Source organism: Poecilia latipinna, unplaced genomic scaffold (genome assembly GCF_001443285.1).
Source record: "Poecilia latipinna isolate Pla-1442-1.1 unplaced genomic scaffold, P_latipinna-1.0 Scaffold2963, whole genome shotgun sequence".
Taxonomy (NCBI): domain Eukaryota; kingdom Metazoa; phylum Chordata; class Actinopteri; order Cyprinodontiformes; family Poeciliidae; genus Poecilia; species Poecilia latipinna.
Window position 1 is genome coordinate 35,927 of NW_015115579.1, and position 26,068 is coordinate 61,994.

At 37.2% G+C, this 26,068-nt stretch overlaps 2 protein-coding genes across 12 annotated transcripts in view; one reads left to right on the forward strand and one right to left on the reverse strand.

Annotated features, from left to right (window-relative positions):
- LOC106939730 (5-hydroxytryptamine receptor 4-like) overlaps positions 1–9,775 on the reverse strand; it is a 40,481-nt gene extending 30,706 nt beyond the window's left edge. The window contains exons 1-3 of one of the 9 annotated variants that reach the window (XM_015022244.1): positions 9,648–9,775; positions 4,203–4,270; positions 3,912–3,966 (exon numbers count right to left, since the gene is read on the reverse strand). The gene's annotated coding sequence lies outside the window, so the exon portion shown is untranslated. The other 8 variants (XM_015022245.1, XM_015022251.1, XM_015022248.1 and 5 more) reach the window with 8 other exon arrangements.
- A 536-nt stretch (positions 9,776–10,311) lies between these two features.
- Positions 10,312–25,750, forward strand: LOC106939729 (protopanaxadiol 6-hydroxylase-like). 3 transcript variants are annotated; one of them, XM_015022239.1, is made up of 11 exons: positions 10,313–10,724; positions 11,342–11,419; positions 11,511–11,595; positions 11,679–11,714; positions 11,948–12,087; positions 12,824–12,947; positions 13,263–13,407; positions 13,597–13,707; positions 15,362–15,489; positions 21,719–21,806; positions 25,300–25,750. In XM_015022239.1, exons 1-11 carry the CDS (start codon positions 10,520–10,522, stop codon positions 25,444–25,446), a joined length of 1,287 nt encoding a protein of 428 aa, XP_014877725.1. In that variant the 5' UTR covers positions 10,313–10,519; the 3' UTR covers positions 25,447–25,750. The 3 variants fall into 3 exon arrangements, with proteins under 3 accessions (XP_014877727.1, XP_014877725.1, XP_014877726.1); XM_015022241.1 differs by lacking the exon at positions 21,719–21,806 and having other exon boundaries at positions 10,312–10,724; positions 25,300–25,422; XM_015022240.1 differs by lacking the exon at positions 11,342–11,419.
- The last annotated feature ends 318 nt before the right edge of the window (positions 25,751–26,068 follow it).

The window sequence follows — 26,068 nt, forward strand, 5'->3', positions numbered from 1 at the left end:
ATTAGGGTTTGCTCTTGTTAATAATATCTCTTTTTAGTGAGTTCATATAGGCAACACAAAAATATTAAAAAGCTATGCGTGAGAATTGTTGCAAATTAAAAAAAAAAAGATTCTGCAGATAGTTTAGGGTTCCTACACCTTTTTTTCTCCAAGTTCTGCAGATTTCCAGACTTTTTAGACATTTCTAAGGATTTCAAAACAGGAAAAAAACAATATTGCAGATATTTACACAATAGTGAGTGAAGCTTTAAAAATTGACATCCAGAAACCACAGACTGGAAAAAGGGACGGACGGACCAACAGATAGATGGCATGAAGATGGTATGCAGTTACTTAACAAGTGCAGACAAAGGTTCAACATCTTGCATCAATATTAATAAAAAATGAGAACTTAAACGGATCTAAAATTTCAACCTCATGCTCAGTCAACCATCCTCTTTAGGAATATGCATAATAACAACGCTAATGTGGTCTGTGTATGATATGTACCATCTGGCATGTGTTACCACCGACTAGATCAGTCAGACGTCCCCCAAATGGAGGGTTTCACAGTCTGGATCCAGACTCATCTGAAGCCTTATCTGGACTCAAGTCGGTTATTAGGTTTCAGGCTTTTATGACAATTGCTCCAGAGCAATCACTGTGATTGATGGCAGGAGCCTGCAAGGCGGCCTGGCTGACTGTTTCTGCAGGGAGAAGTCAACCCGTGGAGAGATGGAGATGTAAGTGTGATAAAAGAGCTCGGCTTAAATCCTGAATAAAATCAGCAAGGTTGTCTCTAAAACAAGAACATTTAAGAGTAAAGACATCATTCAGGCTTCGTACGAGTGCTCTGAAACCCGATTGTTTCATATGTTCACAAAACAGTTGACATTTAAACCAACTATGAAAATCATTGGCACGCTGTGATCTTAGCAACGTCAACCACAATGATCCAAAAACACACAGAACACGTCCAAAACAAAGAACTTGTGCTGCAACATTATGAAGACTTTATGATCCCCTGCTCTAGAGTTACAAAGCTCTAAATCTCAACCAACTCACTGCTGGTGGAAAAAGTCTGATTATGATGTAAAAGCAGAATCTTAAACTTAGGCGTGTCAAACAGAAAGCAGACCTTCTGTCAGTTTAACTCTGCAAAGATTTGCCAAAACTTAAAAAAAAAAAATAAAAAAAAAAAAAACTATCCGGCTTTAAAGTGAAGCTTTTACTGTGTTATGTCAAATGACAGAAACAGCAGGAAATGGTGGGAAGAGACACTTGTTTGGTACGCACAGCAGACTCAGAATAAAATTATGCAGCACAGAAGCCTTGTTCAGAACTAGAGTTTGGTAAGAAAGGCCAGAAACCCTCTTGTGGTAGAGGTAATCCTAAAAGCTCAATGTTTTTGTCTTTAGCTCTATCATTTCCACAGTAAATGATGATCTTTATGCCAAGTAAGGGAAAGTCGCATGCTGTCCAACATTCTAATACTGTAGGAAACAAAGCTGGACATAAAAGCACCAATAATTGGGAGGTATTTCCTGGATGTTCTAATTTAAATGAAAAACATGAAAGAGTGGTTGCAGCTTTTTACAAATAAATTTGGATTTCTGCACTTTGCAAATCAAACTGAAGAGGGGGAAGTTATAAAAAGCTTATTGTAGTAGAGGTTCCCAGTCCATACCTCCAGCTTCTGAGTAGAACACCAATAAGCCAAACCTCAAACTGTAACAAACTAACAGGAAGTCATAAGAACTTATAAATAGCTTTTTATAAAGGGAGTGTTCATACTTATCAGGCTAAGTCTGAATAAAGCAAACAATGGTGCAAATGCTCTGCACCATTTGCAAGCATTTGTTGCACCCAAAGCAAGAAATGCTGTGAATGCAAACTTTAATGCACTCAAAAACTACGAGTTAGAGTTCAACATTCAAACTTTTTTTTTTATTAGATTTTTTTCGAAAAAATCAAAACTATCCATTTGTGAAAGTACCATCATAGAACCAAACTGAATCCAGCTAATACATCTAGCTTCACCACAGTAGTCCATTACATATGTACATGATGCAGCCTACTGGCACTGTGAGATTGTCTGTAAATTGTCATTTGTTGGTTCAAAGTAAAAATCTCACTGCAGAATATCAAAACAGGACGTTTCCGATATTACCCCTTATCTTATTGTGGTGTATATGGCATGCAAATTATGGAAAGGTCTGTGCAGTAAACCCTTAAATAGCCTCTTGGCTTTTAGGCAATATTTTGTTTCCTTTTTTTGTTTTGCTAAAACATGTTATTTGGCAGCTCAAATAAAACAGGATATTGCTAAATTATTCAAGCATCCAGCGTGAAAGCAAAACAACTTAGGCTTAGTCAAGAATGCCAGAAAAAATGCCACTTGTAGGAAGGCAAGACATATCAGAATATCAGACTGACTGATAGTCAGTCAGTCTGAGAATATCAGACTGAATTTAAAATCCTGAAATTTAGATTTCAGGATTTAAATCTAAATTTTTCCACAATTTTTGATTCTGAAAAACTTTTATATATGCACAATGGCTCAGCAAAATTAATCTGTGAATTTAGCACAGAAATTAAATCTATCAAATCTACCACCAAATTCTGGAACTTGTTAACATTTCACAGTCCTGCGTCTAGATTTGAAGTAGTCACTCCCAGTATCTGGCTCCACACAAAACCTTTGTGCACACTTTCGTACAAAGCCATGTATGGATAAAAGCAGAAAACAGGAAAGGCTACAGCCTTGGCCTTTTGTGTGCCTCCCTGTGGATTAAGTTAATTCTGTTGTGGTTCATACTTTATCTTAGCACAGTTGCACATGTCAAAACACGCTGTCAACAGTTCCTTAAATTGTGCTTAACTTAATGAAATACACATCTTGTAATAAGTCTGATTAAAAAGCAACAAATGCTTCAAATGTGAATCCTTCTTTAAGTCAGGGACGTAATGTTTCACTTAATGTTTTGCATGTTTCTACTAAGAAGGTCAGTTTATTCAAACCAAACCAGTAACTCTGCAAAGAGTTCCTGTTCCTGAATTTTTTTTACTGGTAATATTTAACCAAAATTTGTTATTAGTCATCAAGCGTTGCAAACTAACTTTCAGTTAGTTGCACAAGATAAATGCACTCATTCAGCTTATCTGTTGGACAACAACATATGTAACCAAATATAAAAACTGATCAATGAAACAAGTGTAATGCTGTAAAGGCTCATATTATGCTGCTCGACAGCTCATATACCTTATATTGGATATATTGGGTGGGTGCCAACAGAATTAGTCAGCTTGACTAATTTTTCTTAAATTGGAGAATTTGTAATTCAAGTCCACGTATCATACCATCATATCATGCTTTCTCATAATAAAATGCTACTTTCATCAAAGAGATAAAATAATTTCAATGAAATACAGTTGTTAAATAAATATGTACACCGCATAATTCAGTTGCCATCTTTTGCAGAAATCACTTAGAGATAAATAGATGTATCCTGTCTCATTTAGCCACTCTCTCAAGTCATTGTGGAGGGACTTCGGTCAGCTTTCCCGTACTTGTTTGTTCAGCCTAATGAGGTTTGCAAAAAATTTGCAAAGACCCTGCAACAACATCATGTCCATCAGGCAAAGGTTTTCACTTTGAATAGGCCATTGAATCAGATTACTTTCATATTCAGTTAGTCCGTAGTTGAAAACACTGTATGTCATCTATGTCTCCTGTGGAGGGTGCAATATCTTCTGCCAGCATCTACTGGAGTAGCCGCATTAGAATCAGCGACTTGGAAAAGCTCAACAAGCTGATAATGAAAATTGGTCTTGATCTGAGGGGCTCACTCACATAATGCACTTGTAACTTTCAAAGACTACCAGACAATTGATAACTGAAACATTACTTCGCATCAAAAATTAAAACATACCTTACAAAAGAGGAAATCCAGTTGGTGGTTAACATCCGTCCAGCAACTTCTTCCCCTAAACATGAAATAAAATACAAAAAATAACCCTAAACAAACTACAGAGCAGTAGCTCCCAACGGGCAGATGGCAGCAGTTAGCAGCAGTTAACAGTTTAAACATAGCTAAAATGCACAACATTAATAACAGTTGAAAACGTATACAAACTTACACACAAAACACTGTATATGATTAAATTTGTGTAAAATATGTTAAATATAATACTTGTAATGAAAACACAGAGCTAATACATACCAGAGTTACAGACGGCAACAGAAAAGGCGGATGAGCTGTCAGATACTGGTTGCTGTGGTAACCACCGACTGTCAAGAGCAACATAACAGAACTTAATACCTTAATAACGGTGCGTTCAACACCAAACGCCTTTTGAGCGTCAGGCGCGTCTGGTTTACAATCAGAGTCTATGTGGAGCGTCGGGCGCTCTCGACGCGTCAAACGGTTCAAATCGCGCCGCGCTCGAAACGCGCCGTTACGGCCCTCGACGTGCGCGTCCACATAGACTTTGAATGTAAACCAGACGCACCTGACGCTCAAAACGCGTCTGGTGTGAACGCACCACAAATGTCTGGAGAAACAACTTCTTGACTAAACAAAATCAAATTGAAAAATAAATAAACACATTCTGACAAACTTCACATCAATAATATTGTTAAAATAAAACTCTGCTACACCAACGCACACGCCTGTGTGCTCCAGACCAGCAAACTACCGCAAATCCTGCTTTGCTAATGGTCCGCTACTGAAGTGTAATTTTATAACTCCAATAGAATCAACAAGGCTGAATTTATTGGAAATCTGATATTTTAAGTTTCTTCTCATTAGGTATCAATAGATGGAAAAATCCTTTGGCTTGATGCGATACTACTCATAATGAGTGAATGTTTCTAAGTAAGACTGCCTAATCCCACCAGATGAATTGAGATTTAAGTGTAAAGTGGTGTTAAGTATGGGAGTTAAAAGGTGGAGGTGGGACTTGTGATAACATAATAAATTCTCCACATTGAAGACAAATAAAACGGTGGGTGCAGTGATTACCTAATCTGTCTTTCTCCATTAACAAGACAAGAAAACAAAGAGCTTTTAAAGTAGTTGCTGCCATTAACTGAGTACAGACATATGTGGGTGAGGTGACGATGATAATGAATAAGTTCTGGCTGGCTCAGAAAAAATCAGGCTAATGAGTTGGCGTTGGTACAGATGGCTCAAAATTAGCCTGAAGGCAGTTCGTCTCTCTTAAACGTCTGCAGGGAATGGCTAAAAAAGGACGGGAAAGAGCCTGATGCCTGAAACAGCTGCTTTAACTCTTTATTTCTGTTTTACAGCAGGTCAGGTTACTGTATTACACTCAGCTGTTCACAAAATTCCCTTATTTTACCTGGCTGTCTGGTTCATTTACAGATACCTGGGAACTTTTGCAGGGTTTCAAGTCTGCTGGCTGCTGCCCAGAACTGGATGCATGCCATTCTTAGGCTTTCAATTTCTTCATGATGCATGGAGGGATTATTATAATCTAAGATGATAAATTCACATAAGAATTTAAGAAAGGGAATAATACTGCTCTTTTCTTGGAAAAATAAGAGGATACACGAAAAGATGAGGATCTAGTGGCTCGCGTCATCAGAACTGGATCAGTCCAATGTGTTCACAGATTTGACTCTGTGTAAAATGTTTCACCCATGTGGATAAGGACAAATATCTTGGCAAAGTAAAGCTGGTTTATGAAAGTTTTCCTGGAAGGCAGCAAGGCAGCATTTATTACCAGAGGAGCAACGCTGCTTGATTTCTTTTCAGGTTAAAATCTTAAGAAGCTCATCATCTTCTTTGAGTGAGATCTCACTACGTTTTAAAATTCAGAACTGTTTTTTTAAAACAGGAAGAAATTTTAACTTAGACCATTGAAAAAGATTTCAGAAACTCTTTCTAGTTTAATTCATGCGTCATAAAAAATAAAATGTGGGTCTCATTAAGTCCTCCAATGATTTACAAAACTACACTTAAAATGGATTGTTGACATAGATTTTCCCACAGTAAAAATGATGGCGCATCTACAATAAAAACGCCTCACTGAGGTTTTGGTGTGACCAGTTTTATGTGAGTAGCAAATAAAAATTTAAACCTTCATGTTTGTGTTTTTAATCCAGCTGCCCATTTTGTGTTGACCTGCCTGTCAACACAAAATGATAAATGTTCAACAAATTTCTAGGCAAAATATTTGTTTTTTGATCAAAACCCCCCGAAATGTCATATATCAACTGGATCCTCTATGGATATGAACACTAAGTTAACAGCATCATGTGTGTCAGTGGGTTAAATTGATACAAACTAGCAGATCATACCTGCAACTTGGCCACCATTTTATATGCACAGGCTGTCATATTGAATATGGAGTTCAGGGTGGCTCATGTTCCTACAACTTTCCATGTCAAAATTCAGATAGGTGGGTTTTCTGATTAAGCTTAGTAGAAATGTATTTTTTTTGTGCTTTTTTTAATAGTCTGACTATCTGATTTTGACTTTAGCTTATTCCTTGCTTTACTTTTAAGAACTTTACCATCTACAAACTCATTAATTTAAGATATAGTGGACCCCCAGTATTCCTACGGGTTAGGGACCACAGCTGCCTAGTCAAAATGAATACTTGAATTGCTTTAAAAAGTCTCTGTTTTATTAGTTCAAGCAACAAATACATTTTAACATGCTTTCCCAAGCACTCTGGAAATCATAGCACTACTGCAGAAGTTAACATTGACAGTCCACCTCTGCCCTTAGGGGTACAGCCTAAGGGCAGTTAGGCTTTATTTGTAGTTGTGGCCAAGTTTAGAGCATCAAAATCAACACATACATGAGTTACTTCAATGACAATTTTTGTTGGTGTTCCCATTTTGAAGATTGCCTAAGGGAAATTGTCAGTCATACAATATTTATACGCTAGAAAAACAATAAATAAAGGAATCCATTGAGAAGTTCCTAGACACTTTCAACACCTATAAACCACAGTTTATTTATTTACTTATTGGTTGATGATACATATGATGCAGAAGTTTAAAACTTTGTATGTAAAGCCAACTATTTCACTCAAACTTAACTTTTCTTAATGTTTCAATATGAAATTGTGTTTCCAACACAACAGATACATTTATAAAAGTGCTTACACATTATAAAGATAATCATTGTTGAGCATACTGCATGTCCTTAGTCTTTTTCCAACTTTAAAAAGTTCAAAACAAAACGCACAGGAAGAGGGAATTTTAAGTTTTGTTTCAGTGAGGAAAATCCAATTTTTCAGTAGTTGACCATCTGAGCAATGATCAGAGATGATCAAGAAGAAAATTGCTAATAATAAAAAAACAGACTAAAATGGTACAGTCATGTAACTATAAAGGTTTTTTTTTTTTTATAAAAAAATTAATGCGTTTTTAGATAAGAATTTTAAAATATTCCGTAAGCCTGACTGAGTTTATCAGTCAGGCTTACAGTATCTATATATTTTACAGTATCTATATATTTCTTTGTCTAACTATTATGAATCTGGTGAATGAAAATTGAGGAAGGACCCAAAAGAGAAAACAGAAAAGGCAGGTCAAGGACAAATAGCACCACAGACACAAACCGACTGAAACATAAAACTATCATATGAAGGAACCAACCATGTATGCTGGCAATTTTGCCTCTTGTCCATTTTTCAGTTCTGAAAGGCCATGATTTTTCAGAGGACGTTTTGTACCAACCCTCCGTTAACATTTTAGGAGGACAGCATTTCACTCTAGTTTTGCTGACCAATCATTTGAAGTGATTTTCTATGCTCATCACCTTTTCTCATATTGGAGTATAAAGGTGACTTAAATTAATAATATCTACCGCCTGAAGGCCACAGAGTTATTTTGCCTTGATTAGGAGTCAAAATCAGTCATATTTTGTTAGATAGCTGAACATAAAGGGGACCGGGACCACCATCAGTATATAGCAAGCAATTTCAAACTTTTAGAAAATAATATACACATAAATGGTGAGATTTTAGCATTTTTATTGGTGTTTAAATCCATAATTCATCAAAATATGTACTCATACCACAACTAATAAACTGATGAAAAAATAGTTAAGAACTTGGAAAAAATTAAAATCTATCAGAAACTCTAAAGACACAACAGACTCCAACTTGCCCCCCCCCCAGCCCCAAAAAAGACTCAAAAGCAATGCACTATCACACGAGTGTGTTATTATGGCTAAATAAATATGTCAATTGACATAAGAAATACATATGAGTTAAATACTTATTGTAGCTTCAGAGTGTTAGATCTGGGCTGTTGCATCAAAGCGAAAACTGCATCACCACTCAGATGTACTTCGAATTCAATAACCACCATCTGACATCTGTGCTGGCCTTGGTTGTTTTTACCAAAGCTAGCTAGATAAAAGTATAGCATGAAATGCAACACTTAAATAATAAGGTATTAGTAGTGTTCTTTGTTTTTTGATGTTTTTACACCCAGGTCTGTAAGAATAGTGCCATATTTTCAAATAATTTCAAAACTCTTCCAAATTTTGCTTCTTCTAAGTAGCTCGTCAGTTCCTTATGACATCTATCCTGAAAGTGCAGACTTATTGACAGCTTAGTTCAAACCTTAGAAAGAACCGAAGAGTTTATCAAGAACATTTTGGTTTACCAGGTCTGAGAGAGGACCAATCATCCTGTGAATCCAGCTGTTTTTTTTTGTTTCCTTGCATTATAGGGTACTCTAGATTATATTTGTCTATTGTTGTACAAGATTTCCTTTTGTTTTTCCTGTGTTTTGTAGATATATATATCTGATTGACTAAGCCTTGAATCTTAAATTCAAATGTACAGAAATCTGTGCCTTCCTAAAAAGGCAATGTAGGTCACTTAGTAGCAAGTTGTGCAATAAATCCTTCAAATTAAATCGTTGATAGATTGTGAGACTAATTGATTTATACTGAAAGTGTCGTTGCTGCATCTTACACTTTTTCTCTAAACTTGAGTAAGAAATTGCAGACACCTTTATGCCATGTGAAACTGCAGACCAGCAAAACAGACAAACTTTCAGGGAAAAGCAGTGAAACAGCTGCATGTGTGCAATGACATATTACTGACATTGTTCTATTTGTCTAAACAAATGGCTACACTACAGGCAGTAAATGCCTACTGACGCACTTGTATTTTACTGCATGTTTCTCAAGCCAAAGAATGACCGGATGCCTGTGGATCCCCTCTCATTACCAGTCCTATCACAGGTCAGCTGTGACTGCCGTGTATTTAAGAATCCATATTGTGAAGTAGACACACCTCAAGCTCAAATAATATATAAGATTAGCCATATCATAAAATGACTGGACTGCAGAACTAAAGGAAGTTTCAATGAAAGTTTCAAGGCTCTAGTTCCAGCTTTCAGGTCACAACCTCTACAGAGAACAACCTATCCCTAATGAAAAATTAAAGAAAAATTTGAAATTGCACTACAGGACGAATTATAGTTTACAAACACCCCCAATACTAATAACTGGGATCTAATACAGTCATTCACACACTAAGCCACAACCACATAACATAATCCTGCATCCATGACAAATTAAGTCACACAAATTACAACATGTTTTTAGTGAATTCAAATTAGTATTACAAAATACAAAATACATGTCCAACTTTTTAAAATCTTACCCCACCTGCTAAAGGCTCCTCGCCTTTTAAATCCAGATAAAACAGGAGCAAATAGGATTTAGGTCCCTCTCATATTCCCACTTAAGTGTAGAAATTACTAAACCGCCGCGTGCCCATGGAGCCTGATCCGCACGAGCTGCAGATGAGTGACACCGAGAGGCATACACTGTGACAGAGCGTCTCGTGCCGCGAAGAGAGAGGGGGCACACCTGGACAGGGAGAATGTGGTCGGTGCTCCCATCTAGTGGCCTCAAAATATAATGAAGTAGAAGAATAGTACTCTATGTAAAAATATATTGAAGTAGTTCTACTGTTACTTGAGTACAAATTTTGGGTGCTCTACACTTTTGATCCTATATTCTTCTAGCATTGGATATTTTTAAAATACTGACGTTTTCACTGATTTTTTAAAAATACATAAAAATTCGGTACTACATTTTTCAAATGAAATTGTGATTGATAATGTTTCTTATATTTTCTATCATTACTTGTGACTCTGTAGTCTTTAATGTCATTGATATAAGTCCTTTCGAAGTTTGACCGACGTTTGTCTGCTCACGTTGTGCGAAATTTTGTTCCCTTGAGAAAATATGTCCCTCCCCGCTCCCTCTACCCCCGGTGTCGGGAGTGCGCACTGCAGCCAGAGAGGCTTCAGCTCCATTTCTCTGTAAAACAGTGCGCGCTCCCGATTCATTTTGACTCCTCGGACGTCGGTCAGGTGAACATTCATTGCTTGCTGGTTTCTACTAACTTGATACAGAAGTCGGTTCTGTTTAGTTAAAACTTCGTTATTATTACTAGCAGGCTGAATGCGGTCTAGCTGCAATTTCTTTTTTGAGGAACTTATTCAGTTTACACGTTAGAGATAAAAGCGCGTATGTCTCGGTCCAGAATGTCTAAACTACCAGGAAATGCAGGTGTCTCGTTGCTTGGTGACAAGACCTTGGACTTCTACCGGGATCCGGTGATCTTCTGCCGGCAGAGAATTGAAAAACACAGCAGCAGAGTGTTCCTATGCCGCTTAATAAACAAACCGACCGTCTTTATCTGCTCTGTCGAGGGGATGCGAGAGCTGCTCTGTGGTATGTTTTTTATAGGTGTTCCTCACAGGAAACGACAGTTTTTAGACACTGCTGTTTTCTCTTTTGTAGTCGAATAGTATGTTAGCCCTCTCTAGATAAAAACTGCAAATTATCCTAGGCTACACAACAAACAAAATTAATCGGTAACCTAAGACTTGGTGCTGGAGACCTAGCTGTGATCAAAATACGTTATACATAAAACAACGTATTAGAAGGATGCTTTCCCTGACCAAAAAAAAAAAAAAAAAAAAAAAACTAAATGTAGTTTAATAATTATTTTTTGTCTTGCAAAATGCATTTTTGAACTACAATTTGCCACATTTCTAATTGCTGATTTAATTGCAAATGTGACTGTGTTCCTTATAAAATAAATATTTTCAGTTCAACATAGGTTGCTTTGAATGTACAGTATTGTGAATTTGTACTCTTGAGGCTATATTTAAACAAACATGATACTGATATTTATATACCCATTATTATATTTGACTCCTATTACAATAAAGTGACTTAAAGTGACTTTCCTGGTTATCTGCTTTGTCTTTTGCACATCCCCAAACGCTGCCTTGAATATTCTAAGCTTCGTTGTTAAAGTTATATGGTTATGTGGTGTGTTTTAGAAAAGTCTAACATATTTCTGAAGGATCCAACTGATTTTATGACAAACATATATGGAGACACTGTTGTCACCATGAATGGTAAGCATGCAGATACAGTCCCTCATGTTGATGCCGTCCATGTACTTTGTACATGTGCTGAAATGAATCTCTGGTTGTGTTTATGTTTCAGGTGAGGAGGCCTGCCTCCTCCGTCTGTCTCTCAGCCACTTGTTTACAGGAACATGTCTGGAATCCTCAAGTAACTACATGTCCAGGTAAGAACAGTGTTGGCCTTTAATTGATCTGTTATGCACTCAGAAGTTTCAATTAAAATGACATATATTCTTTTTCTTCACAGTGTATGTGATCACTGCTTAAAGAACCTCTCAATCAGGTTATGTAAACCCTGTGTGCTATTGTTAACACTATTAGCTATTTAACACCTTGAAGTTGTGCAACTTCCATATTTTATCAAAATGTATTTCAGTTTCCTTAAGTGACATCAACACAATAAGCTAAGGAAACAAGCACCAATTTTTTTCCCAATTGTATATCTTATGGATGCAGGAATTCTCATTTTAATTTTCTGTTTGACCTAACCAAACGTGTGTGTATGTGTGTGTTTAGTGGGCAGCCACATTGCGTTTACTCCATCTTTAAACGTCTGGGGGCGGAGTTGGTGTTGGGTCTTTTCCTGAATGTACGAGCCGAGGATCAGCCTGAGGTTTTCCAGGAAATCATGGAGCTCTGCACAGAACATTGGCACGGTAGATCCACACAGATAAAGCATCATCAACATTTATTGGCACCAGTGTCTTTATATGGGCAACCTGGGCACCTGCCCGGGGTGACGTGCGGGGAGTGAGGTTGGAGGTGTGCATAAGAAGTTAGTTGGTGGGGTAAGAAAAAGGCACATTTTGGCACCTGTGGCAAAGATGTGCAAAATATCTTAAAATAAATTAAGCTTCTATTGCAATAACATAACGTCATGCTTCAAAAATTTGAAAAATCTAACTTCCATTTGAGTATATATGTGATTTTCTTCTTTCTTGGCATTTATAAATATGAGATGGATAATTATTTCTTAAGCAGTCATCAAAATGGGAAAGACAAAACTGCATAAATTCATGCAGATAAAGCAGATGTGTGTTTCAGGCATCTTATCACATTTTTAAAAAATCAAAAGACAATAATAAGTCTCCTCACTTTTCTAAGTGGGTCCTCTTTTCTTTCCTTATTGTTCAGCTTAATGTCATATGTTGCAAGTGAGTGATAAGTTTTGTTTCTTTAGACAATAAAACAAAACTATAAAACCAAACACAAAGCACAAGCAATTTTTTTAAAATCAACCGTGAAAAGATGACATCTATTGTCAGATTTTTTTCCCGAACAGATTATTCTTAAAAGTTAATTTGCAACACAAATGCATTCTTCTCCTCTTTTTACATTAGGTCACTGCTTCATTTTGCCTGCTTTAGACACTGGATATCTTTGTGCTGGCAGGTTTGATCTCGGTTCCAGTAAATGTGAAGGTACCTTTGTGGACATCGGGTTTCGCCAAAGCTCTGGATGCCAGAAGCAAACTGATGGAGATCATCAAAGACAAATTAGAGAATGATACAGAGGGGTGAGGCTGCTCAGGTTACCTGGTACAGGGAGTGAAAAAAGGCCTCTTCTGCTTCTTCTCACTCTTTCTCTAGCTTTCTTCTGTAATTTCTTGTCCATTTAGAGATATTCAGCAAAAACTAATATTCCAAAATTTTGAGCATGTTTGTTCGATTAATTGGCATCTTACAATTTATGCACCCAAAATATCAAAATGCAAGAATTGGAGCCTAATTGAGGCCTCTGTTGTCTCCCACCAAAAATAAAACAAAATATTTTTTGTAACTATCATGATCACCACTTCTTTAAACTTATTGTGTCTTCACTGTAAAAACAGTTTTGTCGGCGCTTTGGGTTCCCTGCCATTTCCCAACTCTGGTTCTGCTGCTCAACATCTCCTCCTATTCATCTCGGCACTCATTCCCAAAGCTCTGGCATCGCTGCTCACCTCCTTCACTCTGGCTCTTGGAGGACCTGAACAGGTATGCAAAGACAGGCAGTTAAAACAAAAGAGGAATGCAAGTATCCTGTTAGCCAGAAAGATGAAAAAGAATCAGTGATTCCTGTAAATGTTTGTTGTTAAACCTTCCAGATGTTAGCAGCTTAAAACATGTGATGTTAATACACATGTTCCATCTGAAAGTAAAAAGCAGTTATGCTTCACAACTCAGAGGGAAAGTCGTCAAGAAGCCATCCGTAACCCTGACCACCTTCACAGAGTTCTCCTGGAGGTACAGAGACTGTGGCCGCCCTTCATTGGTGGACGCAGAATAGCTGAAAAGGTGAGCTGCATAAGTTCACGTGGTAAGCTTTGCATCTAAACTTAGAGCTTTTGTGCAGCTCTTTCTTCCACCAGATGGCGCCAGGTGACAAGAGAGAAAACGACTCGTCGTTTCTAATGTGGCCTACATGCTGCTTAGCGTTGAGCAGAACGCTCTGCTTTAAAATATCGGGGCTAGGACCGCTAGATGCAGCGACTTGGAGTTTGAGGAGTTCTGAGAGTCATCTGGCATTGGGAATCTGGGTCAGCAAAGTGGGGCGTTGTTGAATTTCCCACTTAAAGTGTAGAGAAACGGCAAAAAATGTACAAGTTATGGAAAGATTTCTGCTTTTGAGATGTCACATAGGACTTCAGTAGGATTATAAACACCAGTTTCTTATTTTCTAAAACTCAATAAATGTACCTATTTAATCTGACTTGTCACTTTTTAGCTCAATTTTGAAAGTACGTTAATGTGCACAGCGCAAGTACACTCTTCCCAGCCTCTTCCCGCTACAGCTCTCCATGATCGTTATGACCTCATCAAACCGTGTTACGCAACAGTCCGATGGGAGGCATTGATCTGTCTCTGTGATTGATTGGCCGACCCGGAAGGAAGCAAGCGGGGAGGTCAGGGTCTCCGGTGGGGCAGATGTGTGCCAGTGACGCTGTGAAGTGGAAAGTTTTGATTCTTTTAGGTTGTGTAGCAGAACATTCTGATCCTGGTGGCCTTGGTGGGGTTTATGATGCGTGGAAGTCTTAGATAATATTAGAAGGAAGTGACATATTTAGGGAGATATATTTGCTGTTATCAGGGGAGAGTCTCTGGTATGTCTGGTTGAATTTTAAAATTCTATTTTTGATACAAAGGGGATCTTGGAGCTCTTTATGATACATGGGTGTTTAAAACAGAAGTGGTTGCACTTCATGCTAATGAATAGCATCACCTGACTGGTACTTTCCCATATGGGAGTAAAAAAGTTTAGCTTTCTGTTTTTTTACTCACAGCCTTCCATCCTGCCCAAGTTTTTATTTAATAAATGGGTAAAGTATAAAATCAGTGTCACAACACACAGGTCATTTTTTTTTTTTTATGTCTTCTTAGTTTAGCAAAAGCATAAAAATAGACTTAATCTTTCCTCAACTATTTTCCATTTTACAAGATTAAAAATAAAAATCTATATTCTATATGTATAAAATAAAAATACATAGCAACTTTGAGCATAGATAATGAGTTTGTTCTAAAAATGATGTGGCAGGATGTTTATGCTTGTGGAAAAGTGTGCTGGAACTCATTGATATTCGCAGTCAGGTGGAAAAAAAAAACTGGGGACTTCATCAGGTGGAACTAAAATATGCAGTATTTTATGTTAAACTGCCTAATTGGGTTAGTCAGGGAGGACAAAGGTATCTTGAACTAGATGTGCTTCCACACACCTGTAGTAAGATGGTTTGGGAAACTCCATTTATGATGAACTTTACATTTATGCTTTGAAAACGAGTTACTGCTGAGCAAATTTGCGTCCAGAAGTAAAAGTCGTCAAACCTAAAATGTAAGAAGAAAGAAAAACATAAAGCCCTTTTAAAATTTCTAATTGTTCCATTAAACACTGATCTTCTATAGAGACACAAGGAAAGATCTCCATTCAATATTTTAAAAGCTTGCATGTTTCCAGGAATCCACCCTCGCAGACTTCTGTGTTCCTAAAGATTATGGCGCAGTGTATGTCAGCTACTTCATCCACCGTGACCCAGAGGTGTTCCAGCAGCCCGACAGCTTCCTGCCAGAAAGATGGAGTGGGAGGTACGGTCTGTAGTTCTCCTAGTTTGACTTTCACCGTAGTAGATTTAGACCACTTTGCATATCCAACAACAGGGTTGGCATGGGAGACGTTCAGTTGCTTTGTTTATACATCAGAGCTGAATACCTCTAATCTGATGCAATTTGAGGACACTTTGAATTTAAAACCAGATTTGACGAGTGCATCGCACACATGGTGTTAAGATACGTATTTTCAAGGCGCATTTTCTTTTTATTATAAGCTTTGAAATCTTAGAGGAAATCTTAATCAAGCACATCATTTTTTTTTCAGCATGTAATAATAAAATTAATTAGCATAATCATTTGGTCTTTAATGATTTATTAAAGGGAATAAATTAGTTGTGAATGTTTTCTTAAGTGAAAACAGTTTAAAAATAAACATAATTATGACTGCTTCTTTGACATTTAATTATTAAATTGCATTTAAATTAGTTGGTTTACAGACTTGGATTGTAAATATATTCCATGATTTTCAGTGGAGTTGAAGATTGGGCTTTGGGAAAGTCATTTCAGAATGCGGTAACACTTTATTTGAAGGGGGCTGAATAAGACTGACATGATACTGTCATAAACATGACATAACACCTGTCATGAACATGAATAAGCCTTCATGAATATTTATGACTGTTGTCATAAAGCGTCATTTGGTAAATTATGACACTTTTAATACAAAGTTGACATTATTCAAAATGTCTTTGTTATGACAACTTGACATTAACCAAGAAATCATTACTGTTTAAACTTTACCTTTAATAACATAAAGTTACCTGATTTTTAAAGTGCAATCAGTAATTCTTTTATAACAAATTTATGTTTATCCTCTCTAAAAACAGTTTTCCTGTGCATTCAGAATCGTTGGCCTGAATGCAATGATGCTGAAGCACTATGATATCACACTTTCAATTGTCAAGTTGTTGATTTGTGAAGAATGAGAAGCTAGTCCTTGTCCTTCGTTATTTCATCAATTTTGTACAACGGCATCGTGTTTGACAGGTGACACAGTGTTCTTAGGTTTACTTCCAGAATAGTTATACCAGTATATGAGTATTTACTGTGAATGATTTGGATTTTACCACAACAGGTGAAGTTTATACATTCACCTATGTTCAAGAACCATACAGGGCATTACCTATTGCACCATCACTCTAAGTTTGATTCATGTGCTAATCTGCTGTGGCTTAATGTCGTAACAAACACTTCCTCACATATACTGACCATTAGAGCAGAAAGAGACAGGAAGCTTTCCGTTATTGTAACACATTAAGGATGTTGAGGAAATGTGTCATAAAGAGCCTTTTTTCATTAAAACGGCAATAGAATAAAAGGTTGCATTTTCGTCTAGGTATTCTTTCAGCACATGGTCTTTTTTTTTTTTTTTCACGGTCTGGAAAACATTTACAAAGGAAAGGAAATTAAAGAATTATTTCTTTCAGCAGCAAGGTTTTTTATTGTTGTCATTGTTGTAGTCAAGGGCATCACTTTTGGTTGGAAAAACTGAATAAGCTGAGAAATTGCAATTCAGTACTTGAAAGACTAACTGAAGGTCAGATGGTTTGAGGAAACAATTATGATCTGAAAAGGCGAACATTTGTCAAAAACACCCCAAACATTACTGTGGAGGTCTTCTTTAAACATTATATTATATTATAAATATTATACTATAGTATTTATACTCTGCATCCATTATCTTTAAAGTATTGAGAAGAACTGAGTAGTGTAAAAATGTGAGCCTAAAAAAAATGTTTGTAACTTCTCTGGACAAATAAAACCTCATCTGGGGCCATTCACCTGTTTCCTCTCCCTGTCGACCCTTTTCTGTTTTCATTCACCTCCTCAGTTCACATGTTTGTTCTCATTCATGCTTATTAATGCCTTGGTAATGTATGCATCCATTGCCATGGAAACTATTCACCTACCTTTGTCTTTAAGCATTCTGTGCATACCTAAATATACACTGTTGGGTATCCAAAAGAGAAGAATATCAATATTCAGGTTGTAATCTGTACTAAAACTATCTGACTAGAAGCTCATTAGTTGCAGCACTGATTCTGGCAAAGCCATTTTCACCTCCGCTTGTTGACTTGGAGCTTTTCACAGCAGTGCTGCGGAGCTGCAAACACACAGTCTCCCCCCTCAGCAGTTCAACACTGGAACATTTGCTGTCATTCACAATACTGACACGGTTTGCGTTGATGGCGTAATAACGACTCTTACTGATACTTTGTTCAAAGCCAAAGAAACGCTTCATACATATTATCATTGTTTGACTTTAAAATAATGTGAATTAGTTGACACCTTTTGGGAAGGATGAATTAGTAAATGCTGATTGCGGAAAAAGTTACTAAAGGTACTAATGGAACCAACGTGTGCCCATCTGAAAATGGCTGCTGAAATTGATTCTCATCAGACCTGAAGACTTGTTTTCAAACTATTATTTTTGCTCAGCCTCTGTGAATTGCAGCCTCTTTCCTGTGTTATTTTTCCATTTTTTAGACAATTTCCTGTAAAGCCAGTTTTTTTTTTTTTATGTGTGAGCATTCTGCCACTCAGAGAAACCCGTCAGGTTCCAACAACAAGGCCACATTTCTTCCCCATTTTGATGCTCGTTCTGATGCTGGGATGGGATTGGACAATTTGCTATGTGTGTTGACAATCATCTGAACAGGTGTTTATCATGAAGTGACCGGAGAGGGTTCACTTGCAACAGCAGGATTTTTGTGGGAAAAGATTTAGGTTTTCAGACAAAACCTTGATGCTTTATTACATTTTGTCAATTTCAGCAGAAAGCATTGGACAGGGAGAAATAGACAGGTACAAAAAATAAAAAAATAAGTAGTTCAAAGATATCTTACACCTGCTTGATCAATGTAGTTCTTGATAATATGCTTAACTAGTTGTATTGAATTCAGTTTTAAATGAATGAATAATTCAACTTAATTTGAATTATTATGGTCATTTCTAGAATGTACTGTATTTTGACAATTTAACTAAGAAAAGAAACATCTATATGAGCAGACAGGAAGCTGCTGCCTTAGTAACTGTCCCCCTGCCCCCACACCTATTTTTACCAACAGGGATTCCCTTAGTGCATCGTGCAGATTGGGGCAGGGTTAAAGAATGAGTCAGAGGAGATTTTCCTTGCAGCAGTGACGTAAAAGGTGCAAAAAAATAAAGCTATAAAAAAAAAACAGATAAAAAAACGGGGTATGAATCTATGTGGACTGATTAAATACCTGGGGTTTGACAAAAGATGGAGTATTATACTGTCTTTATCATCTATATATGTCATTACAACTAATTTGTAAATTAGTTTCTCTTCTGTCTAAAAATGCATTCAATAGTTGAATGATTCCCAGCTTTGGGCCTTAAGACATTAGTCAGTGTGTTTGGCACATGCAACAAATGCAAGCAAATCTTTTTTCATCAAACATTGTTGGTACAGAGTTGCCCTTTTACAGGCGTATTTATGCAGTAGAATATTTAAATAATGTATGTGTGAGTTTCTGTAAACCATAGATTGATGAATAGTTGCTCAAAAAAAGCATTTCATGCTAACACATGTATCTTAATCACACTTTACAATAAAAAACACACTAAGGTGTAAAAAGGTTGAGCAGCAAGGTGGATGAAAACATTGGCAACCTGCCGCTAGCTATGCTGCTATTGCTAGCTTGTACATAAATAGGAACAGTTGACTTGACTTTTGTCGTTTTTCATCTCTAATTGTGCAACATTTTTCTTAGCATTTTCATTACCAAAATGTTGTGTCCTGCACTAATGACGTAATTTAAAAACCATTATTATTGAAACTCAACCATATCAGTTATATATATGCAAGATGTAAAATGTTGGTAAATATCACAATGAACGTGTTACATGCACTAAATAAACACATACTTTACAACACAGTTTAATTTTTTTTTTTCCAATTTGCCTTAATTGTGACCATTGTTTCCAGATATTGGGGCTTCCATGCAGATACTGGAAAAGCATCTCAGCCACATGATTTTATTAAAAAACTTTAATCTTGCATTTTCCTGCCTTCATTGATATTTGGTGACTTTCCCTACATTACGCTATTTAGAACTTTTTGTCTTTTGCAGAAACTAGTAGGGCTGAAAAAAATGGAGGTTAACAATTAAAGATTAATTTCCTCTTTGCTACTGAGTTTCTGCAACAAGATTCATAAATATTGCTGACCGTGTGTCTGCTTGTGCCTTTTGCTGTTTTTTTCTCTTAGGTTTCCTTCATCGTCCAGTCTGTTTCCCCTTTCTTCTATCTGCCTCTCACCCTGCTTCTCCATCTGTCAGCTTATCCGGAAACTGCTTTACTGTCTGCCGTGATAGTTTCCAGCCTTATTTTCAAGCCACCTGGCTCTTTAATTTAATGACTGCAGTCCTGTTATATAACAAGCCCACCTACAATCATCACAGTTTCATCTGGTCTTGTTTTTTTTGTGTGTGTTTCTTTTGGACCTAGTCCCACTGTATATTGTTATGGTGTACATTTATGCATTCATGTGTCTTTGCTCTTTCGGAAGGAAGTGAACAGGCAAGCTAACATCCCATTAGCCAAACGCCCACACATGCGCCGACCCCAAATAATCGGAAATGTTACCAAGTCAGATAGGAATCTCAGCGACTGCAGCAGATATTTTAGAGGAATTTGAGATCAGGAACATTTCTTCTTGTCTGTGGAAACATTTGTTAGTATTTATAGCTTATCTGGCTTTTGCATTAAACTCAACCCGTGGATTATTTCAGAAGATGTTTTTCTTAAGGGTTGTAATGTAAATCTAAGTCTTTTTATTGTTGATGTAGCCTTTTAAAACACAGAAGTGCTAAGGGAAATGTCATTATTTTTGCACTGATCAGAACGTGCAAATGCCAATGCAATGTGCAAATAAAAAAAAAATGTGTTTGGTGGTCTGAAATGTTTAGGTGTGACAAAACATTTCAAGCAAAACAGATCCATCAGGGAGCAAACATAATCATATGTAGAAATAATTTAAGAAAAGAGTTGTTCACCTGTTGTAAAATGTACCCCCTTTTTCTTGGAACGTCATAAAATTCAGTAACTGGTGTTTCAACTGCTCTCTCAACTCTGTGCAAAGATCCAGTAACTTGATTCAAACTGTGAGATGCAGCAGCCAGCACACTCTGTTTTCATGCAAACATGATTAAAAGGTTATTAGGGAAAACCCAGATTTGTTCCATCAACAAAACAATTGGTATAATAAATAATTTTAAAAACAAAACGTGGATACCTCATCCACACAACAAACACTATGGGTTGAGCGGACATAAAATCAAAGTCAGTTGACTGTCAACAAGTATTGAGTTGAGTTTATTAATGGACTTCTAAGTGAATTATTTAAAAAAGCCTTGACTGGGAACCCATATTTGGAATGTGATCACAGCTTCCCTAATCTAAATGCATTTTTCATGAACTGCTTTCTTTTCTAACAATTTATATCTAATATATCTATTACCAATACGACATGATGTTCGTACATTTGGTGTCTGGGTCATGGAGTCCTGGACTTCTCGCTCATTGTACTTTTATGCAGTAAAATGAATTATATTGTCCACCATATTACACTCAAGATTGGACTCATTTTCCTTCCATTCATCATATTTGACATGTTCTTTTGCCGTAGCGCGTCTTCTCTCTCCGGCTCTCAGCATTACAGGACTCCGCTGTACGGCAATCGTTTTAATGTTCTAGGATGTTCCCTAATAGTACATTAAATTGTTAGAAATATAGCAGCGAGAACACTAATAATCTCTCCGCTCACACACACACCAACCATCTGGCAAACTGCTTCCAGACTCCGCACATCTCTAATGCTTCCTGTTTGCCTTTAATCAGAGCTCAGGTTTCAGGAAGACAGGATACATTAGACACAGGAGATGGCCTGAATGGACAGGTTATTGACTAGAGGATGGAAACTACCAGCATGTATTTCTCTTCTGGACATTTCCAGGTTCGACAGAGGGAGACAGACAAATAACTTTGGACAATTAATGTCTATTTTCAGATTTATTTATTTATTTATTTTTGGCACATTCTGTAACTCACCTAGCCGTTTTCTACTGGCTTTTATTAGTTAGAGAAAAACTTCCCTGAATATCTGTGAAAACTGAAATAGAAAATTCTAGAATACTCAACATTTTCTTTGAACTTTCTTGTATTCTCTGGTTTTCTTCAGGAATGCAGGCCAGGAGCATTTGCTGTGTTCTTTTGGCCGTGGGCCCAGAAGCTGCATTGGTTCGACCCTTACTGAGATCTTTATTAAGGTGAGCTCAAAACCTTCAGCCACATCCTTAGTTTTAATATGACTGCTTTTCATTAAAGGTCCTATTAAAGTTGTCTTGTGTAGTTCTTGATGAGTGATAAACCTATTTGTAAAAAAAAAAAAGTACAAACAACAACAAAAACAAGAAAATAGGTAGAACAAAGAAGTGAGAAGTTATAAAACTGAAAAATATGCAATTTAATTCATTTAGAAATTTTTTATTGCTTTTTTGTTCGTTAAAACATCTATATGAGCAGACAGGTAGCTGATCCTGGATCTTTGCACATTGGTAAACATTAGATGTTTACTAATGTGTCTTACTAATTTGTTTTGCTATTCTAACTAGCTCACCAACACAGATGATGAGGTTCCATGTCTTAAAGGTGGTTTATCGTGTGTTTCTCATTTCATTACATTGGGACACACAAAAAGGGTTTCTAGGTACACAAACCAACAAAAATAAACATCACAGTAGCTTGAATTTGAATTGGACCAATAGGAGTAGCTTATTCTATTCTGTGTATATTTAGGTTTTACCCCATTTAATTGAAGAAATTATATTTAAGTTTTTGTGCAGCTAATAATGTGTTGGTATTTTTGTAATTCCCTCGTTAGACATTTTGTCTAACGAGGGAATTACAAAAATGCACATATTAAGACGGAACCTCCCTGTTGTCAGGAAGGTTCTGTGCAACATTAAAACCTCCACCAGTCATCCTGTAAACGGATCAATGGTCATGGGAATACCTGGCTGCTTGTTCGATTTACCTAAAGAACGCAGAGCCGTAACCACGGCAGCCCAGCCGCCAAAGCAGCACTCACCATAGCCACAAAGCTCACACGTACAGTACACGCACGCAGTCAGGCTGGGGAGCGTTCAGGAGCAGGAATTGTATGCGACGTTTATTTTCTTAGACAAGTCATCTCTTCTGCTGTATTGCTGTTTTAATCCGTTGTTTATTCATACGATCAACCAGTTTTGCAATGAGTGAGTGAAAGTAACCGCAACAAACACACAAAGACAATAACTTCTAGCACATCAGTCCTTCTTTACTGCAATCTGTATAGGATTAACTAGAAAATTAAATTCATACAGCTTGACTTGTGCTTATGACTAAACTAAAATGTTTTGCAGGTGCTGAAATGCACATCTAATGTATATAATTTTTAACTAATACAATTAAAGCGTGTTATTTAACGTGCATAGGTAGATTATATTTACCTTGACAGCACTGACATGTCCTACATTAAAAAATGCAACTCGCTGGTGGGTGGTATCTCAAGCTGTCTGAAATGCAGCTCCAAGAAGTGACTCAACACACCTACACCCTGCACACACATATATATCACATATGAGTCAATCAAGCCGGATATAGGGATGTCCACATAGAGAATTTTTCCCCCCCAAAATCAGTTTTAGTCTTTGAGTCGAGATAAAACTTCTGGTAAAAAAAACTCATGCTTTATTGCTTTCTTTTACAACAGTAAACAGTAAACTCAAGCTTCTCATCTATTGGCTGGCTTAAGATGATGATATCATTACCAGAGATTTCTTCTCACTGAACAGAAATCAAACAAATGTTAGCCATTTGTCATTTCATTTCTGTTTGGTAATTTGTTAGTTTTCCTTATTCTTCATGAAGCATAAATCAGAGGAAAAGGTGTATGTTAAAGTAATGTCTGTTTCACCTGCCATTTATCCATTTATTTCTTGAAACTGGTCCCAGGTTGACAGAAAAACCTGAACACCTTTATAAGTTTATAATATGTGTATTCTTGTACATTTGGATCAAATGATGAAGAACAAAAAGAACAACAACAAAACATTGTTATTGAAATGTATTTATTTTCCTTTTATAGGACTTACTTAATTTACAAATTATTAAAATTATTGAATTAATTTGTACATTAATTGCACAAATTAACTTATGCAATTTAAACACACCTTTTTTGTTAGTTTTTTTTTTAGATGTATATAATTTTTGCTTTCACAAACATGCGATTTCCTCTGAAGTCATACGGTTTTTTTCAGATTTGGAAAAATATTTGGACAGCTTGGAAGTATATAATTTAATTTTAAACACTATTTAAGCAACAAGCACGTATGCCAATCCTGAAACCCTAAACACATTTATGTGAATGAATAATATTTTTAGTTGGAGCAGGATAACCTGCTTTCTGAACATTTTTGTCCCCATTAAGAAAATTGGGTCTGAACTCATAAGTTTTCACAGACAAGCTTATAATCCCAAAAGGGGACTAAAAGTAGTTGTTTCAATAATCAAAATTGCTACATTTATTGACACTTTGCTGGAAATAATATGAAAAATGTTCCTTTAGCAGAAGTTAGAGAGACCTTTGACCTTTTCTGTTTAAACAGTCTCTGTTGATCCTTTGGAGCTCTCTCCTTTGTCTCCTCATGCGTTCTGACTTCACAGGTTTTCTATACGGTTTAGATCTGGTTACCTTTCCATGTTGACTTTTTTCATAGAAATTGCCTTCATATTCATGGTGCCATGCACAGGCACCGATCCTCCACCGTATCCGACAGAGGACATGTATTGCTTTTTCACATCATTCATTTTTTTGTTTCATGCCAAACCTTCCTGCAATGTTTGTGATCTGACCAAATAGTTTCTATTAAAGATCTGTAACAAGCAAGACAAGTTCACAGTGAAGTAAATAAATATTCTACCCCCAGTTCTGCAGTAAAAGAATGACTAATTTTAAGACTGTTTACAGATCTGTTACAGTGGAGCCAATAACTGTGGAGGTTCTGCTGCAGGCAACACCCAGAAACTTATTCAGTTTAGCTCAAGAGAAAAGCAACAATTTTGTTTTATTAAGAATGCAGATCCAACTGGTAATCCGTTGCATTTGACCGGTTTTTAACAGGATGACCATTTTCTGCTCACACACTGAGGAGGATATAATCAGAGTAACAAGGAGTCTGTGGGGATCTAGGTCAGAGATGTGACTCATCGCTCTTTTTCCTTCATCCTTCCCCCCTGCGTTCCTCCTGCCCCCCCTCCCCGCCCTCAGCATCTTTCCTCGGCTCCCTCATCGCTTTCCTCCCCATTCATTCATCCTGCTCCTCCCCCAACATCAGGAAAATCCTCATTCATAAAGTGAAGGGTAGGGGAGACGCGATTGGTTGGCTCAGCAGCCGCAGGATAAGCCAATGAGAAATGCTGGGAATGACATCAGGATCTTAAGAGGAGGCTTGAAAACTAAAGTAGATGTGGAAATATTGGTCTGAATTCAAATGTGAGACTTGTTGCTACCTTCTCAGTCCAAAACAGTTGACGTCGTGTTAAAGCGTGGCAGCTAAAAGGGGCCGCTTTGCTATTTCAGACTTGGAATCAAAGTATTGTGGGGGCTGTTGTTTTGCACGTCGAAAACCTAAAAAGCTTTGGCTCGGTTAAACACTTTGTTTTCGCTCAGCAGTAAACACACACTGAAAATAGAAAACACTCTCCGCTTTTATATTTCAGGAAGCTTCCAGATACCTGCTAAAGAACTACGACTGGTGTTTGGATCCTCCGTCGCAGGACCTTCAATACAAATGGCTGCCTGTGTCCCGCCCCGCCAACCTTCCCACTGTGTCCTTCACCCGGTTGGATCAAAACGTATCAGAATGAGATTACGCCGGGGACACGTAGCCTCCGGCTGTGTTTTATTGAACAAACATGTGTGCCTTGCATGCTGGGGGAATGTCTGGAGATGTGAAGGAGGGATGCCGGCAAACTGCGAGGCTTTCCCCCTCCTGTGCATAACCTTGTAATCGTGCCAGGGAAAGCTGAGGGGGGCGCTGGTTGTGCTTTATCTGTTCCTCTGCCAGATATTCTGCAGTGTTCCTTGATTGCTCTGCAAGCGAAGGCAGGACAGATGAGTCATTCTTCTATTGTGGAATCTGAAACAGACTCAGAAATGTTTTATATATATATATATATATATATATATATATATATATATATATTTATTTATTTATTTTTTAAACTACGAATTCATTCACATGCAAGTCTTGTTTTTAAAAACTGCAATCTGTCTCGATTGCAGTTCGGTTTGGGATAAGCCTTGATGTTTCTGAGTGGAGGTGTGCGTGTCTGAAACAGAAACTCTGCAGCATTAGTATTCATGGCGCTTCATTCCAGAGGATTGCACGTCATGTGTCACACGGGAACATGGGTAAACCCTCAGATTCCATCACTGCCTGCAAACCTGAACCCACTTCTTACCCCCCTCACCCCACCTAGCAACAAC

Excerpts from the sequence above, each read along its gene's own strand:
- LOC106939729 (XM_015022239.1), top strand. The coding sequence starts at position 10,520 with ATGTCTCGGTCCAGAATGTCTAAACTACCAGGAAATGCAGGTGTCTCG. Across the intron at positions 13,708-15,361 it reads GACGCAGAATAGCTGAAAAG|GAATCCACCCTCGCAGACTT; the intron begins GTGAGCTGCATA and ends GCATGTTTCCAG. Across the intron at positions 15,490-21,718 it reads CCAGAAAGATGGAGTGGGAG|GAATGCAGGCCAGGAGCATT; the intron begins GTACGGTCTGTA and ends GGTTTTCTTCAG.